The 16441-nt window shown below is 55.7% G+C and overlaps 2 protein-coding genes across 10 annotated transcripts; both read right to left on the bottom strand.

The window, feature by feature from the left end:
- Positions 1 to 300: 300 nt before the first annotated feature.
- Inafm1 (InaF motif containing 1) lies at positions 301 to 2848 on the bottom strand. The gene has a single exon (XM_047529486.1). It carries the CDS (start codon positions 2481 to 2483, stop codon positions 2064 to 2066), a length of 420 nt encoding a protein of 139 aa, XP_047385442.1. The 5' UTR covers positions 2484 to 2848; the 3' UTR covers positions 301 to 2063.
- A 130-nt stretch (positions 2849 to 2978) lies between these two features.
- On the bottom strand, positions 2979 to 15872 carry Ccdc9 (coiled-coil domain containing 9). 9 transcript variants are annotated; one of them, XR_007105513.1, is made up of 16 exons: positions 14811 to 15521; positions 14504 to 14568; positions 14242 to 14346; positions 12608 to 12709; positions 12178 to 12426; positions 10756 to 10839; positions 10509 to 10682; positions 8711 to 8895; positions 6529 to 6575; positions 6284 to 6419; positions 5846 to 5939; positions 5437 to 5776; positions 4955 to 5047; positions 4293 to 4371; positions 3882 to 3931; positions 2980 to 3303 (listed from the first exon to the last, which is right to left on the bottom strand). XR_007105513.1 is itself a non-coding variant. In XM_047529481.1 (15 exons), exons 2-15 carry the CDS (start codon positions 14504 to 14506, stop codon positions 3286 to 3288), a joined length of 1680 nt encoding a protein of 559 aa, XP_047385437.1. In that variant the 5' UTR covers positions 14507 to 14568; positions 14811 to 15520; the 3' UTR covers positions 2981 to 3285. The 9 variants fall into 9 exon arrangements, 8 of the variants coding, with proteins under 8 accessions (XP_047385440.1, XP_047385437.1, XP_047385435.1 ...); XM_047529481.1 differs by lacking the exon at positions 4293 to 4371 and having other exon boundaries at positions 2981 to 3303; positions 14811 to 15520; XM_047529478.1 differs by lacking the exons at positions 2980 to 3303; positions 4293 to 4371 and adding an exon at positions 15790 to 15872 and having other exon boundaries at positions 3428 to 3931; positions 14811 to 14878.
- Positions 15873 to 16441: the final 569 nt, after the last annotated feature.

Genomic DNA, 16441 nt, shown 5'->3' with positions numbered 1-16441 from the left:
GGCTTGGAGCACTCTTTCCCTGGAGATCTGCCTGTCGTATGCCCAGTAACCAGTTCTCCCATCTCCCCAGTCACCTTCACCCTGCTTCATTTTTCTCCTCCCTGCTTGTGGCTACCTGACATAACACATATGGAAGTTATTGATGATACTGTCGGCTTTCCCCTTAATATGCCAGTTCTAATGACAGTAGCAAGTTTTGCCAGTTCAGTGCTATGCTCCCAGCATTTAAAGTAAGTCCTTACACACCGTAGATGTTAATTTTTATTTTTATTTTTTTTTTGCAAAATGAAAGATTGAGGGACCGAGAGACTGAAAGAGATTGAGAAGCAGTAGAGGAAGAGAAAACAAAAGGGAAGGAGCCAGAGGAGGGTTTGGAGGCTGAGATGGGGGTGGGGGGAGCAACAGAGAGGAGCTGAGAGTGGAAGAGACAGAGACCATATGGACACACAGAAAGCGGGTGAGGAGACAGTAGAGATGCAGAGGAGACTGGCGATTACCAGGGCCGGGAGAGTTAGAAACTAGAAAGAGCAGTCCCTCCCCTGAACTCACTACTTGCTGGTGTCCAGGGCCTCAGACTAACTTGATAGCCCATGGGATCCAAGCTGTGGTTCTTATATCCCTGAAGGACAGAGGAGATGGAGAGAGAGAACACATGGCTTTGCTGTGAAGGTCTTAGGTCACTTGCTTATTGAATTCTCACAGGAGCTTGGTTAAATGCTGTCCTCTTCATTTTACGGGAACAGAGAGGTCAAGTAACCTGCCCAAAGTCGCATAGACGATGAGAGGAAGACCTGGGATTTGAATCTGGGTAATTCAGCCCCAAGTTCGTGCCCCTAGCCACCATCTGGGCTGGCTATAGAGTGCTGGCTTCCTGCATTCTGCTTCTGACCCTGTCACCCACTGGGGAATGCTGGAGCAAGCAGAGTAACTGACACTCCTCCTCCACATCCAGGGACTGGCCATCTGCAAGAAGAGGCTCAGCCTCACTCTCCTGGGATAGTCTCCAGTTTTGGTGGTGGTGGTGGGGGGGGGCCAAGACAGAAAAACCACTTCCTGCATGCAGGATCCCAGGCCCTGCCCAGGGCCAGGTCTCAATTCTCTGAAAGGAAAATGTACTCAACAATCTGACTCCTTCGCCAGAAGCTCGATCTGTTTCTTGGCCATGGCTTACCAGCAGCATTCCAGGTCAGAGGCTGTACTCACCTTTAGAAGCAGCACAGCACTTTGCTAATTTGCTTCATGGCTTCCAGAGAGGCAAAAAATTCCCACAGTCACCCGTCCACCCTCATTTCTAAAACCAGGAAGGCAGCAAGCATCATTCCATCCTAGCTGCATCCTCGTCAGGGTGATTTAATCTCTCTTCCTAACGTTGTGATTAAAACAACAGCATTTCTCAGAACCCCAGAGCTGGTCTCCCGTGCTGTAGGAGCAGATACCCTCTTTTTAAAATTTTTTTCTTCAAAAAGGCACTTGTTCTCTGTTTCAAGCACATCAAAAACTGGTAAGTCCTTTATGCTGTCTGACCTTCAGTGGCCCGGTACTGATAGGCCTCTTCTCCCCACCCTAACCTAAAAATTACATAAAGGTGATGAAAAAAGCAAAAGGGTCCCCTGGAGAAGGGGGAAAGCCCACAAAATCCACCCATGGCAAAAGACAAAGGCCAAACCCCCCGAGAGTTCTCCTCAGACTTGGAAAAGGAGGCTTCTTTGCAAACACCACAGACACAGCACGAGGCAGCTAGGGCTGGAGTTTATTGCAGTCGGGTGCGAAGATTCGGGGAGAGTAGCGGGGTGGGCGGTGGGCGCCGTGCTCAGAATCCCATGGGGGCTGGGTCAAGAGGCAGAGGTCGGTGGGAATCTGCCAGATGGTGGACAGGTCTGACCGCGGAAGAGCCGCCCAGGGCGAGGCCCCGAGTCAGCGCCCGCTGCCCTCATTCTTCAGGATGACGGCTCCGAAGGCTGGGCGATGTCACTGAGCCCGGGACCATCCGGGGACGGCATGCATGCTCGGCGGGGAGCACCGGGCTCTCGAGGGCTGACGATCGGGTCGGGTGGAAGGGTCGGTTACCCGGGCCCTCGCCCCCCCGTGGCCTCGGGCGTCTCTTCCGGAGTCAGGCGGCGGTTGTGGTCGTTGTGGCGACGGCGGCGGCTCCGCGGCAGTTCGTGCTGGGGTCGCGGCCCGCCCGGGGCGCCCAGGAGGCAGGACACCGAGGCGGCGGCGGGCACCGGGACAGGCGGCGCGCCGGAGCGAGAGGCACAGGGAGGGGACGGCGCGCTGGGCGGCGGGCCGGCGGGGCCCGCGGGGGGCCGCGTGGGGACCCAGATGAGGCCGTAGTACACGGCGAGCAGCACCGCGGCCAGCGAGACGCAGAGAAAGTAGGCGCAGACGGGGGCCAGGCGCAGCCAGCGGCCCCGCGGGCCCTCGCTCAGCCCCGCGCTGCCAGGGCTCTCGCCGCCGCCACCCACGCAGCTCGTGCCCCGCATCGCCGCGGCCCACCCGCCCAGCACCGCGGTCCGCAAGGCCCCGCCCCCGCGCCGCCCCGCGTCCTCCACCGCCCGCCCCAGCGTGGGCGGGCCTCCACCGCCCCGAGGCGCGCCGCCGCGTCTGCCTCCCGCCAGCCGCCGTCAAACCAGCCCGTCCTAAGCCCGCTGCTCCCCGAGACCGCAGCTCCACCGTCCCCGTCTCCTCGGAGGCTTCAGACTCCTACGCGCCCCCCGCCCGCCTTCCAGGCTGAAGCCTCGCCTCGTACTCTAGTGCTGCCTCTCCGCGCCTCTGCCCTCAGGTCCCACTCCCCTGCCTACGAACCGATCTATCCCAACATTCGAGCCCGGCCCGCCTGCCCTCCGGCCTCGCTAGTCGGCTTCCAACACTGCACTCTTCGCCCCAACCACGCCCCCTCCGGCGGCCCCGCCCCCTCCCGATCTGGACCCGCTAGCTCAGGCATAGCCCCGCCCAGGCGCTGGCCCCACCCACTCTAACTCCTCCCAGATTCGGGCCCCGCCCAGTCATCCCAACCGGGCCCCTTAAAACACCTGCCACCTACTGCTCTTTCAGGTGTTCTGAGATTCTAACCTCATGCCCGAGGTTCCAACTTCACCCTCACCCTGATCACTCCCTTTCCCCCAGCAACTCCGCCACCACCCTCAATTCCTCTCTCGCCCTACAGCCGTGGGGTCGGGTGGGCTCGGAGGAAAGGGAACACAGCCTGGTGATCCAGATAAAACCCCTCCTGCCGCCCCCTCCCCATCAAGGCGGGGAAGCTTCAGTCCCCTCCCAGCAGCATCTTCAGGAATTCAGGGAGGCCTGCGGGAGGGGGGGAGGGAAGACGAATCAGGGGGGTGAAAAAAGGAAGACCCCTTTATCCCGCCTCTTCCGCCAGAGAAAAGCCCGCCAAGCACAGCAACCCAGCCTGTCCCGGCCAGAAATACAGTTCAAAGGTTAGCGGAAGCACTGCGTTTAATAAAGAGGCGGGCCGGTGCCCGATTAATTCAAGTCCTGCGGAGGAGTCACAGGCGATTTGCCATGCCCCAGATGTAGGCGCCTGGAGACGGGAAATTCGGCCAGGAGACTGGCACCTACCCCGCAATGCCTCCTTAGGGCGCTAATTCGGAGGCATCTCGGCCATCCCAGTACGTCCCCCATTGATAGGGCCTGGACTGAATCCTCACCAATTTACACTACTGCCCTGGCCCCGCCCCATACAGTGACCCTCGCTCCTCCCCTCCCCTTACATTTAACCCTCTCCTGGCAGGAGTGTGGCGGAAGCAGAGGAGCGAGGCGGTGGGAGGTTAGTGCAGAGGACCGATGCCCGGGTCCAGCGGATGCGGTCAGCGGGCGGCCCCTGGGGGCGGAGCGGCCGCTACCACCTTGCAGAAACGCACCCTCTGGAAGTCGGTGATCTCCGCCGTCTCCTGGCCTTCGGGGCCCACCTCTGGGGAGAGAAGGGGCTGTCAGCAGAGGGAAGCAAGACTCCCTGCCTCCCCCAGTTTCGGGCCACCCTCCCCCATCTGGCCCTGCCCCTCATCCCAATCCAGCCTGGCTGCACCCCGCCGAGCACTAAGCGGTTTATGGGGCCAGGGAAGTCTTAATCTTCAGTGCACCCACGAAGCAGCATATACCCTCAACATAACCGTTTCTACAATGAGGGAAATGCTAGTATATGAGATCATGGTGATCCGGACAACACGTGACCAAAGACAGCCCCAGCCCCAGCCCTATCCCTAACCATCTCCATCAGGCAAGCCCTAGGGGACCAGCCCTCCCCTTCCACCCCCACCATCGGACATTCTAACCAGTCCCTCCTTGGCTGTGGCCCAAATCCTAATCCAACTCCATAGGCAAGGGGCCGCTATCACCGGTTCAAAATGGCTCCTACCAAATGATGGAGAAAAGGGATTCAGCCTCTTGCTCCCATTCCGCAGGAGCCAAAATCGAATTGGGTTCACATTTCTAATCTCCACCCCTGGGTTGCACCCCCAAAATCCACAATCCCATCCACAGCTAAATCCTATACTCTGCCCACCCTCGTTTTTACTTTCTGCAAGTGAAACAAGCCCAGAACCACTGAGCTACGCTCCCAGCCCCTCATCTCTTATTTTGACATTCAGGGCCAAGTTTAAATTTCTAATCCTGCCCTTAGTTTCCCCTAGAGGACAAACCCACCCCATTACTTTCCCACTGCTTTCCTATTTCCTGGGGTTGACCTCTACTCTTAAATTCTTACAAATGAAACCCCTCCTGGCTGCCCCTCCTCCACACCTTCCATGCAGTTCTTACACCCAGCCCTGAAGTCCACCCCTTAGCCTTACCCTGGGTTCAGGCCCACCATAGCCACTGGGCATTCTGACCTCACACCCAAGTCCCACTGCTAGGCACAGGTCCACCCCAGCCTAACAGCCAGGGAGAGAGGTGGCCTGGTCCCTCCCCCTTCCCCTTGCTCCATGCACACCCCCACCTGGTGGTGCCTCAGACCCCTCCTCTTCAGCTTTCTGGGCTCCTGGGAGGCTGCACCCACTCTCCAGGGAGGCAGGGGCTGGCTGGTCACCTCCTGGGGAAGGGGAGGCCCAGTCAAGCCCCCTCCCCTCCAAACATCTCCCATAAGAGAGAAGAGGCCCAAGGGGAGTTAGAGGGGCCTCAAGGACACACTTAGGGGAATGTCATTTGAGGATGTGAATTCTTTATTGAGGAGGGGGCTCTGACCAGGGACAAGCTCTGGGGGTGGGCACTCTAGAGACAGGGGTATAACAGCACAGAAGGGACACAGACTGCCCTCCCCAGCAGCCAGCACTGTGGGGCACACGGATCCCAGGGCTGACACACTCCTGAGCACACACACAGGTAGCCAGCTTCATGCATTCCCAAAAGGCCAGGCCTCACCCGGAGAGGGGGCACCAACCGGGTGGGTGGTCCCGGGAGAATTCTGCTCCATTTCCTCACCCCAATCTGACACAGGCTGGTGGCCACCAGGTGGCGAGAAGGGGCTGGAAGGCGTGGCAGGGGCCTGGGGAAGTGGATCCTCAGCTCTGGAAGGCGCTGTGTCCACCTGCTCACTGGGGGCACTCCCAGAGGGCTCGGCCTCTTGGGGTTGGCGGTCAGGGGCTGGATCTTCCTCCTGCTCCTCAGTACCCTTGTCCTCCTCAATCTCCTCCTCCTCGTCCTCCTCCTCCTCGTCCTCAGTCACATCCTCACTCACATCCTCCCATTCTTCATCCTCCTCCTCCTCCTCCTCCCCGTCATCCTCAGGAGGCCGGTGAGCAGGAGCAGGTGGCTCCGGAGGCTGTAGGGAACATGGCAGGTCAGGGAAAGGATGCGGCCCCCAGCCCCCACACCTCCTTTCCTGCCTTACCTGCATGGGTGTCTCCTCCTGGGATGTGGGCTGAGGGGCTTCAGGGGCTGGGGACACTGCCTCCTCTTTTGTCTCCCAGCGGTCATCATGGTCACTAGAAGGAAAGGGGTGAGGCCTCGGGTGGACATTGAGGAAGGGGCTTCCAACCTCCCACTCCTCCCCAGAGCAGAACTGTCCAGAGAGCACTGGAATGGTAGATGTGTGTCCCCAACCATCATGGAACAGAAGAGATGAAGGGGGGCCAGGTGGCAGCAGAGATGTCTGCAAGGAGAGGAGGGGATGGATGGATGGTGAAGCTAAGATCCAGACCCCAAGTCCTCAAACCAGGCACCTCAGAGACAGATGAGGTCAAGACAGACAGCCCCATCCAAGTCAGAGAAAAGAAGGAACCGCGGTACCACCAGAGATGTGAACACGCTGGGGAAGGGGTGTCCTCACCTGTAGGCCCGGGGCACTGCCTTGGCCTGGGGCCGGCTGCTCTTTCTCCTTCTGCGGCTGCTGACCTCAGCTTTACGCTGTGACAGAAACTCCCCAAAAGTGGGGGGTTTGGGAGGCCGGGCCCAGGCCTGTTCATCTGCATCAGAACCAGAACCCGAGGAGTCAAGGAAGGGGGAGACTTGGCAAACCACGTCCCACCCAACACTTGGGCCAGCCGTCTCCTCAGTCCGTCCAAGACCACTCACCATAGCGGTGGGACAGTTCGTGAGCAGGGGTTGGGCCATCCTTGAACCTGGGAAAGAGAGCAGGGGTGAGCAGGAACAAGGAAGCAAGAAGCAGGAGGAGAACAGAGGGAGTGCTGGTGGTCAGGGTCGGAAAAAAGGGCAGAGGACAGAGGGGCAACAGAAAGGGGCACCAGCAAGAGGTCAGGATCAGGAGGTGCATGAGGCAAAATTTGACATCCTGTTGTTAACTACAGAAAGGAAAAAAATCAGACTTTGGCCCCGAAATAAAAGTATGCACAGGTCTCAATAGACCCTTGCAAAATACATGATCCCCAGCTCCCCTGCCTGACCCCACTTCCTGTCACTCTCTCCCCTGGACAACGAAGCAGTTCTCCTTTCACACCTGGCCCCTGCCTCAGGCCTCTATACCTACTGCTCACTCTCTGGTCTCCTTCAGGTCTTGACTCAAGATTTTCCTGGAACCCACCTACAGTACGTATCATTACGTTACCCAAGTCTACAATGACAACTCCTAATCACAGTCTCCTCCCTGCACTTTATTATTCTTCATGACCTGAAATCAGGTTTGTCCACTGCCCATCTTGCCCACAGGACTCCAAGTCTAGCGGCAGAAACATTTTGTTCACTGCTGTATCCCTGTCACCTAGAACCTTCCATGACCCACAGGAGGACTTTGTAACCACATGATGAAATCAATGCACGCATGTTGCACTTGTTGCAGATTGCTTTGGGGACATAAACAAAACACAATTATTTTTTATCTCTGAAAATGTCTCCCCTAAAAGCCCAGTTACCTATTCCTTACAAAGATACACTAGAATACCTGTGCAAATAATTCTCACACTTGTAAAAGTTTGGCTTATGATCCAATAAAATTAATAATGTTCCCAACCACTAAGAAAACAGACAAAAGTCCTCTTTTTCTTTAACCAGAGTCACCAAAAAAAAATTATAGGTGAATGAAAACTTCCAACGCAGAAAAGGACAGATGATCAGACTGCCATTCAAGAGCTTTTCCAGAACCTTCTGCCTGGCTTTGGAAGTTGGTCCTCATGACAATGACAATGATGCTTTAAGCTGGATGTTTCTTGAGCCTGGAAGAGGACAGAGTCAGACCTGATGCAGGGATTCCTGCTGCTGGGGGACAGTCAGTGGAACAGACAGAGGGAAGCTGCAAGATCCCATCCCTGTTGGCGGAATTTACATCTGTATGGTCAGGGATGCAGTTCAGTTTAAAGTGCTTGCCTAACATTCTCCAGGCCCCAGAACCATTAAAAAAAAAAAAAAAAGAAAGAAAATTTACATCCACACCGTAAGCAATGTAGTCACTGCTGAACACCCACTGGAAGGGCAGAGTTTGCTTTCCCGCCTGCCAACAGAAAGAGGATGTGTCTCTGCTCACCTGTTGGTCTGATTGCCAATGTCAGGACATTTGTCTCTCTAGGCAGCTGCTGCCCTCTGCCCGCACCCCAGAACACACACACATGGGGTATGTTCAGTCTTACAGGAAGAGCATCACTATGTCACCGTAATGAGGACCAACTTCCTTCTAGAACCAAGCATAAAGTTCTTGAAGACCTGACAAATGGCACTCTTTAAAGATCAGCAACTTCAGGTTTTATCCCACATCCTATCCTTTACTTTATGGACTATATCAGAAGTTTCCATTTATCTATGTCTCCTGTGTGTGCGTGTGGTTCTGCGGATGGAACCTAGGCCTCACGTGTACTAGACTAGCATTCTACCACTAAGCTACACTCCCCGCCCTTTTTATTTTTTGTTTTGAGACAGGGTCTCATTAAGTTGCACAGGTTGGTCTCTGACTCAGGCTCCTCCTGCCTCAGCTTTCTGAATAATTGAAATTACAGGTGTGTGCCACCACACCTGGCCACCTTTATTGTTGGTTTTCACTTAAAGAAAAAGAGGAGTTTGTCTCAGCACCCCTGAGCTACACCTGATTAGGAGCTAAGCCCCAGGGCACCCACAGGCTATCATCCAGCCTGCATCAGCTACGCCTGATGGTCCGCAAACACGAGAAAAAGGAAGCCTGTCATATGCCACGGAGATTTGACAACTATACATTCACGCTAACACCCAGGGCAAGAAAACAGAAGCAAAGGAGGGAGAGGTCAGGGTCGAGGTGGACAGCAGCCCAGGGCAGCCAGCCAGGGCAGAGACTCACATGCCATCCGTCTTCTCAGCATCCCACTCCCGCCGCCACTGGCCCGTGGGCTTGCGGTGTCGCTGCAGTCGCTCCTGGTCAATCTTCTCCCTCTCTTGTTTCCAGCGCAGGTACTCTGACCGTTCCCGGCCCGTCATGGACAGTGTCATGTCACCAGCACAGCCTGGGCCAGCCCGGCGGCCCTGCTGTGGCCACAGGCAGTCAGCGCCTACTCCTCACCTTTTCCCCTCCCCACTAAACTCAGAGGTGGGGCCACAGGTTCAAGGGGACAAAGCAGCAGCACAACAGGCAAGTTCAGGTGACCTCAAATAGGCTCTCCCCATCTTCTCTTTAAACAGCATCCCCCACTGTGATCTTGTGGGGCTCTTTGACACTGCCTGGCCTGTTTAGCTTGTCCCCTTGCTGCTTCCCTGTTGGAAACCTACCAGGGCCTGCGTCTAGCCTCAGAACTCACCCCAGCACTTAAAATGGTGCCTGGGGGCTGGGAGAGGGGCTCAGGGGTACACTTGCCTGGCCTGTGTGAGGCACTAGATTCCATCCCCAGCATCATGAAAATAAACAAAAGTAAAATAGAACGGTGCTTCCACCCAGTAGGCCCCATAAACAACACTGTTAGTAACAAGAGGAAACCCCAAAACACACATGAAACTCTATAACCTAGCTCGATAACCTGCGCAGTGCGGGACTGGCAGAACCACCAATAATGCAGAGGTGAACGTCAAGTACAAGGAACTGACTCTCTGGTCATATCCCCACCCTTCACTGAGCACCTGCCACATCAACAGAGCCTTATAAATGGCCACATTATCAAGCCTAAGGGAAGGATGGGCTGGGTTGTGGCTCGGTGGCAGAGTACTTGCCTAGCAGGTGTGAAGCACTGGGCTCAATTCTCAGTACCACATATAATTAAATAAAAAACAAAAGTCCATCAACAACTAAAAAAAAATGTATTAAAAAAAGGGGTTGGGGTCATAGTTCAGTGTTAGAGCACTTGCCTAGCATGTGTGAGGCACTGGGTTTGATGCTCAGCACCACATAAAAAATAATAATAAGTAAATAAAATAAAGGTATGGCCATCTACAACTAAAAAATATTAATAATAATAAAAAAAAATAAGAGGAGACTTTCCCTAACAAGAAGTAAGACATGCCAGATACAATAGTGCAGGCCTATAATCCCAAGAGCTGGGGAGGCCGAGGCAGGAGGGTCACAAGTTCCAAATTAGCAAGGTCCTAAGCAACTTAGTAAGACCCTGTTTCAAAATTTAAAACACGGGGCTGGGGAGATAGCTCAGCTGGTAGGGTGCTTGCCTTGCAAGCACAAGGCCCTGGGTTTGATCCCCAGTACGTACATAAATAAATAAATGAGTAAATAAATAAAAACACACAAAGAGCTGGGGATGTGGCTCAGTGGTAAAGTGCCCTGGGTTCAATTCTCAGTATTAAAAAAAAAAAAAAAAAAAAAAAGCCAGGTACAGTGGCACACACCTGTAATCCCAGCACCTTGGGAGGCTGATGCAGGAGGATCTCAAGTTCAAAGCCAGCCTCAATAAGGCCCCAAGAAACTGAGCAAGACCCTGTCTCTAAATAAAATACAAAATAGGGCCGGGAATGTGGCTCAGTGGTTAAGTGCCCCTAGGTTCAGTCCCCAGTACCAAAAAACAAAAATTAAAAATAAACAAATAAATAAATAAAGCATGACACAAATCCTTCAAAATGCACTGATCCCAGCAGAGTCACGGTGCACACTGTACTCAGTCCAGAGACAGCACTGCAAGGACCCGGCTACCTGCACCCACCTGCCGCTCGTGCTCTAAGCCACAGCGCACCCGCTCAAAGTCAGGGCCGCCCCAGTTGCGCCCATGCCGACGGCTGCCCTCCCGGCGGTCCCGTTCTGGCTCCTCCAGGGGCCCACTGCGTCGCCGGGGGTCATCCAGAAAGTTCCGCACTGGGTTGGGCTCCAGCACCCCTTCCTAGGACCAGAGGCAGGGTTGGCTGGCTCCCAGGCTCGGGGGCTCTGCCCGCCTGGGAGCCTGTGGTACTGACCCGCTGATTGCGCTCGTACTCCGCGATCTTCTCCATCTCCTCATTCATTTTCTCAATGTTCTGTCTCCGCCGCTCCTCCCACTCCTGGTGTACAAAGACAAGACACCAGCATCTGGAACAACTGCCTCAGCTGCGCAGAAAAGTATGGCACAACACCCTGGCCACTCTCCAGGCACAGGCTGAGGGCAGGAGCACCTGGCTGGCATCTGGGAATCACTCTCAGCGTTAAGCAATGAGGGCAGCTCACTGGGTCCAGACTCAGCCAATACCATGGGAGATGCTGCACGCCCTGGCCCACCCTCCCGCGAGTCTGGAATTCTGGGAGATACAATGTGCAGGGGGCCCCAGTCTCCCAAAGACCAGGGTACCAAGCATCTCCTGAGCATCCCTGGTAGACACACACTGTCACAGTTCAATGCACCCTGACTTCACAGGGAATGTGGCTGCCTCCAGACCTCGTCCATGCACCTCCTCCCCTTGCTTTTGTGTCCTTTCAAAACAGCAATAAATCTGAGCTGTGAGTCCAATTATCTACTGAGCCTTGTAAGTCTGTCCAGCAAATCACTGAAGCTGGCAGCTCAGTGTCAGGGCCATGGGGATCCCTGCACCCCCTAGTTGCCAAAGTAATAATCATGGTCATGACAGCAGTAACTGGTGACCCCCCAGTTCTTCTTCCACAGTAACAAAATTTTAGATAAGCACAAAGGCAAACAGCTGGAGATGACCTTTTCTTTTCCCAGTCTACTTTGCAGCTCCATGTGGCCAAGAAGGTAAGTATTACAGGATGTGATAAAAAGTGCTAGAACAGCTCACTAAGTTACTGAGGCTGACTTTGAACATGATCCTCCCGCCTCAGCCTCCAAGCTGCTGGGATTACAGGCATGTACCACTGCACCCAGCAACTACTAATAACCTTTAAATCGAAACATCATTCCTATGAGAGAGAACCAGACGCTCACAGAAGGAAGTGAGCTGCCCAAGGACAAGTAACTAATAGAACCAGGCTGTACCCAAGTGCAGGCGAGTTGTGAGCCACTAAACTAGACAACTCCCACCAGCCCACTTGTGTCCCAGGGAAGCAGAGCAGTTAGAGAAGATCACGCCTCCCCCTGCACACATCCCGCCACCAGAACAGACACAGAAAACACAACACAGCCTGGACACATCAGCCACCAGAGAAGAGCAGCCACCAGACAGTGCCAGAACAACGAAAAAGAAATGGGGAGAGAAAACAAGCATGCTCAGAGCAAGGAGACAGAAAGAACGGAGGATCGAGGGCCCTGCAGAGCACCCAGGTGGCAGGGCTGAGAGGTGGAAAACGGAGAACAGCAAACAGCCCTGAGCGAAGAACCGAAAAGAAACAAGATAACATAGAAAACAAGACAAGGACAGTGAAAGTTTCCCGCCCCACCTAGCTCCTACCTTGGATTTGCGGTCGGAGGTGGAGGTGTCTCCGGCTCCTGAGAGATGAGGAGACCCCCGGCCCCGGCCCCTTCGGCCACGGCCCCCAGTTCCTCCTCGAGGCGGCTCCCCAGGACTGTCCTCCCAGTTGCGGGATGCCCGGCCCATGCCGGCCCGGCCTCCCTGCTGTGGGGGTGGCCGCCCACCCCTGCTGACCCCTGGGGGCCGAGGGGTCCCAGTAGCTCTCCGTGAGGGACCCATGCTCTTCTCCTGGAAAAGGAAAAGAAAAGTATAGTCACTGGGCAGGGAGACTGGGACACACCAGGCACAGAGAGGGCAACAGGAGCAAAGCAACCCACAGGTCTGGAGCAGCTGGGGGGATCCTGGGTCCCGGTCCCCAACCCTCTCCCGGCCATCCTCAGGAGTCCGCCCACATTGGTGACAAGCTCACCACCTCAACCGCCACATTCTCCTTCTCCACTGAGCGGCCCTTCCGTGGGGCTGTTACTGCTACACCCTCGAGTTCGGCTTTTTTGCGATCTTCTTCAATCTCCTGGGCACAAACATCCAGGGCAGAAGAGTGTCAGAGGCCCTGTCTGCTGGCTGCACTCCCATAGCCTCTTTAGTTCCTCCAACATCCATCTAGTCCCAGCCCCTCCCTCCAAAACTCGAGCCAAGAAAGCTGGTCATCTCTCTCAGACCCATCATGTTCCCCAGCTAGAACCTCCCATGATGCCCACCTCTGAGCAGCGGACAGAGGCTTCCTCAGTCTACAGGCCCCAGTGTCTACCCTCCCACGCTCCCTGGCCTTATCTCTCTCCTTCACTCTTTGCCCTAACATTCTGTTTCTAGAATATACCAGGTTCAGAACTGCCTCACGGTCTTTGCACCAGCTGCCCCCACTGCCAGGAACTTTCCCAGAGATCCCTCACTCCAGCAACTCCTCAGTCGCAACTCAAAAGTCCCCTCTCAGAAAGGCAACCCCTGACCCCCTGCAGAAATCAGCTCCCGCGCCATTCTTCCTCTTCTTATCCCTTCTTCACTAGAGAACAGGGATGTCTGTCTGTCTATTCACAGATGCATATCCTGAGTCTAGAGCACTGCTGACACATGACAAAACTGGGTCTTTTTTAACAAACGAACACATGAAGAATGATTAAATGAAGTCCGCTGCTCCTCCCAGGCCCCACCTCAAAGAAAGTCCCACGGCTTACTCTTGGGCCTTGTTCTGGATCCTTCCTCTTTCTCCCACCCACCCCCTACTGCCCTCAGTTACTGAGACCCTCAACAGCCCAGTCCTAAGCTAGGCACCTCCTCTACCACTAGGGTCCCCGCCCCCGCTTTCTCCTTGATCTCTGGCTTCAGTTTCACCTCTTCCCATCCACTAACACACAGCAGCCAGAGAAGTCTAAAAAGTTAAGGTCCCACTCCTGCTCAAGGCCTTCTATGGCTCCCCAGTGCCCTTAGAAGAAAGTCCAAATTCTCAGTTTGGTGGTATTTAGGGCCCTACATGACCTGGCCCCTCTAGACCTCTCTAGGTCAATACTGCCTCAACTGATTCTCCAAATTTAAGTTCCAAGCTCTCTCAAGTACAAATATTTGCCCAAACTGTTCCCTGTGCCTGAAACACAAGCTCTTCTCCTTTTAAACTGGTTAATGTCTAATCACCCTTGAGGGAAGCCCTCCCTAACGTCCCCCAGGCTGAATCAGGAGCATCCCCTAGACTCCCATGAAACTAAGTTCCCTCCTCATCTTGCCCAGCCTGGATCCTCACCAACTGAGGACAGGGCTTTCTCCCTGACTGAACTGTAGGCCCTGAAAGGACAGACCTGATGCTGTCTCAGTGTACAGGCTGTAATCGCCAACACCACTCAACATAAAGCTTGGAACTGTGAAGGCCTCAGTGAGCATTTGCAAATGAATGAATGAATGACAGCAATGAGGGAAGGAATGCTTAGCTAAGGCTTTGGCTTTCATCCTGAGAGTGATGGGGAGCCATGAAAAAGTTTTAAGGAAGGGAGAGGTGAGAAAAACTCACTGCGGGGAGGAGAGGGGATGGGATCTCCCAGGGCAGGGCTAGGGCACCTGGTAGCGCCGGATAAGGGCCTCATTCTTCCTCCGAAGAGCCTCGATCCTCTTGTCCAGCTCAGCATCCTTCTCCTCCTTTGATTTCAAATCCAGTGTGGCTGCCTGAGACAGGGAGGCAGTTGAGGGGTGGAAAGGAAACCCTCTAGGTACCCCAGCGCCTGAAAATTCAGTCCAAGGTCTGAGAGTCTGCCCCTGGAACCCATCCTCCCTAGCCCCTTTCCCAGAGCTCATAATCTAGAGTACCCACTTCTAGTCTCACCATTTCACCAGCTGTGGCCAGGGTCCCAGCAACCACCACAGAATCTGGAAGCAGCAGTAGGGTTCCTGAGCACAGAGGAAACAGCATGACTAAGACGAAAGGCACCCCCAATCTACTTCATTCTTTCCCATATTGGGGGCTCCCCAACAGCATGAACACAAAGAAATACCCACACCCCAAAAGAATTCCAGACTTCACTTCCATTAGTTCAAGGGCTAGCTGCACCCCTCGCCTGGAAAAATAAAAACCATGCTCCTTCGGTTTGGGACCCACGGATTTTCCATGTAAACTTTTTAATCAGACCCACCTTAGGAAGTTCTGGCTCAGTCCTGTTGTTTCCTTCCAAACTGAAGATTCCAGCCCAGCTTCCACAACCTATAGTGGGAGTTTTGGCCCAGACAAAACTCAAGAGAGCTTTAGCTACATCCCTTCTCCAACCTGCACAAGAGATTTCTACACCCACTTCCCTGTGCCCATTCTGGTGCCACTCACATTTTGGTGAACGCTCTAACTTCGCCAGGTAAGCTTCAGAAACATGCTAAACCCTACGCAGTTCCAACTTCAACTCTCAAGAGAACATAACCCCATACCTCCTGTGGAAAGTCCTAGCCCGCCCCCGCACCCTGAAAAAACCTATGGTCGTCTTACATCTAACCTAAAGGTATTCTGAAAACTGGCCCAGGAGCCCACTGGGCAGACTTCCCGGATTGGGCTTGACCTCCCCAGTGAACGCTCGCTCCAGACAGGAAGAAGTTCCCACGCCCACCCGCGGCTTTGCAGGGAAAAGTTCCAGCCTCCACCTGGCTGGGAACGCCCCGGTGCAGGCCCTGACGTCCCTCTTGCTCTGCCCCAGGATAGGACGAAACTTTCAGGCTCCGCCTTTCCCGCCAGACTTTTGGCCGGGCCCACATTCTCGCGTCCTTAATCTGGCCCAGCATCGACTTCCCAGCCAACTCCCTGGCCCCGCCCTCCGGCTCCACAGGCGACAGCAAGAACCCGCCCTCGCCCTCTCGCGTTATTTTTTCGGCCCTGCCCCGTTTCCCCAGTCAACGCTCTGGCTCCGCCTACCGCCCTGCCGGGTCAACCTTCTGGCCCCGCCCGCTGACTCCCGCCCCCGCCAGGCGCGTCACGTCTGGCCCCGCCCCCGGCTTCCCCAACCAAGGTTCTGGCTCCGCTCCGGGCTTCCCCCGCCAGTGCTCTGGCCGCGCCCCTGGCTCAGGCAAAACTTTCTGATTCCCACCCCAAGCATTCTCCGCCCCGCCCCCGGGCGCCCTCCACATTACGACCTCGCCCTGGCCTTGGCGTCAACCTCTGGGTCCGCCCCTGACTTCCCGGCCAACGATCAGGATCCACTGGGGATCAGGGAAAACTTCTTGGCCCCGCCCCCAGCATTTACGGTCCGCGTCCCGGTCCCGCCCCCTAGCGCTCCGAGCAACACTTGGCTCCGCCCCCCAGCCCGGCACAACTCTTTGGGTTCGTCGCCAGCTGCCCACCCTCGCTCGGGGTCCGCCCGTAACCTGGCCCGCCCCGGCCCTGGCCCTGCCCACACGGCAACGTCCCGCCCCGCCAGCGCCCCTCTGACTCCCCATGTGGGCGTCCAGTCCCCGCCCCCCGCAGAGTACTCTGACCCCGCCCCCGCCGAGTGCTCGCCACCCCGCCCGCGCGTGCTCTCGCTCCCCTCACGTGGGGCTCCAGGCCCCGCCCTCTCCGGGCGCGCTCCCGGCCCCCTCCCCCCCGGTCACCTGTCCCGGAGACCCCGCGGCGTCCGCGACTCGGGCTCGGTCGGCCTCCGCGTCCGCAGCTCCCGGGTCCCGCTCGTCACTTCCCGCCCGCACCACGTGAAGAGGGGAAATAAAGAGGGTCACTTCCGGTACTATTGGCCCGTTTCCGGGAACCTTAAAGAGGCCGCGCCCCCGCGGATGGAGGTGGGAGCAAGTG

Source organism: Sciurus carolinensis, chromosome 16 (assembly GCF_902686445.1).
Source record: "Sciurus carolinensis chromosome 16, mSciCar1.2, whole genome shotgun sequence".
Lineage (NCBI taxonomy): Eukaryota > Metazoa > Chordata > Mammalia > Rodentia > Sciuridae > Sciurus > Sciurus carolinensis.
The sequence above is the reverse complement of the archived record's forward strand: the minus strand, read 5'-3'. Positions and strand labels throughout refer to the sequence as shown.

What these genes read in the sequence shown, in the direction of transcription:
- Ccdc9 (XM_047529478.1), bottom strand. An exon ending in AGAATGTGGCGGTTGAGGTG is followed by an intron (nt 12,427 to 12,607) that starts GTGAGCTTGTCA and finishes TTCCTTTTCCAG; the next exon opens with GAGAAGAGCATGGGTCCCTC. An exon ending in GGGGTCTGAGGCACCACCAG is followed by an intron (nt 3,932 to 4,954) that starts GTGGGGGTGTGC and finishes TTCTCTCCCCAG; the next exon opens with AGGTGGGCCCCGAAGGCCAG.
- Inafm1 (XM_047529486.1), bottom strand. Translation starts at nt 2,483, where the DNA reads ATGCGGGGCACGAGCTGCGTGGGTGGCGGCGGCGAGAGCCCTGGCAGC.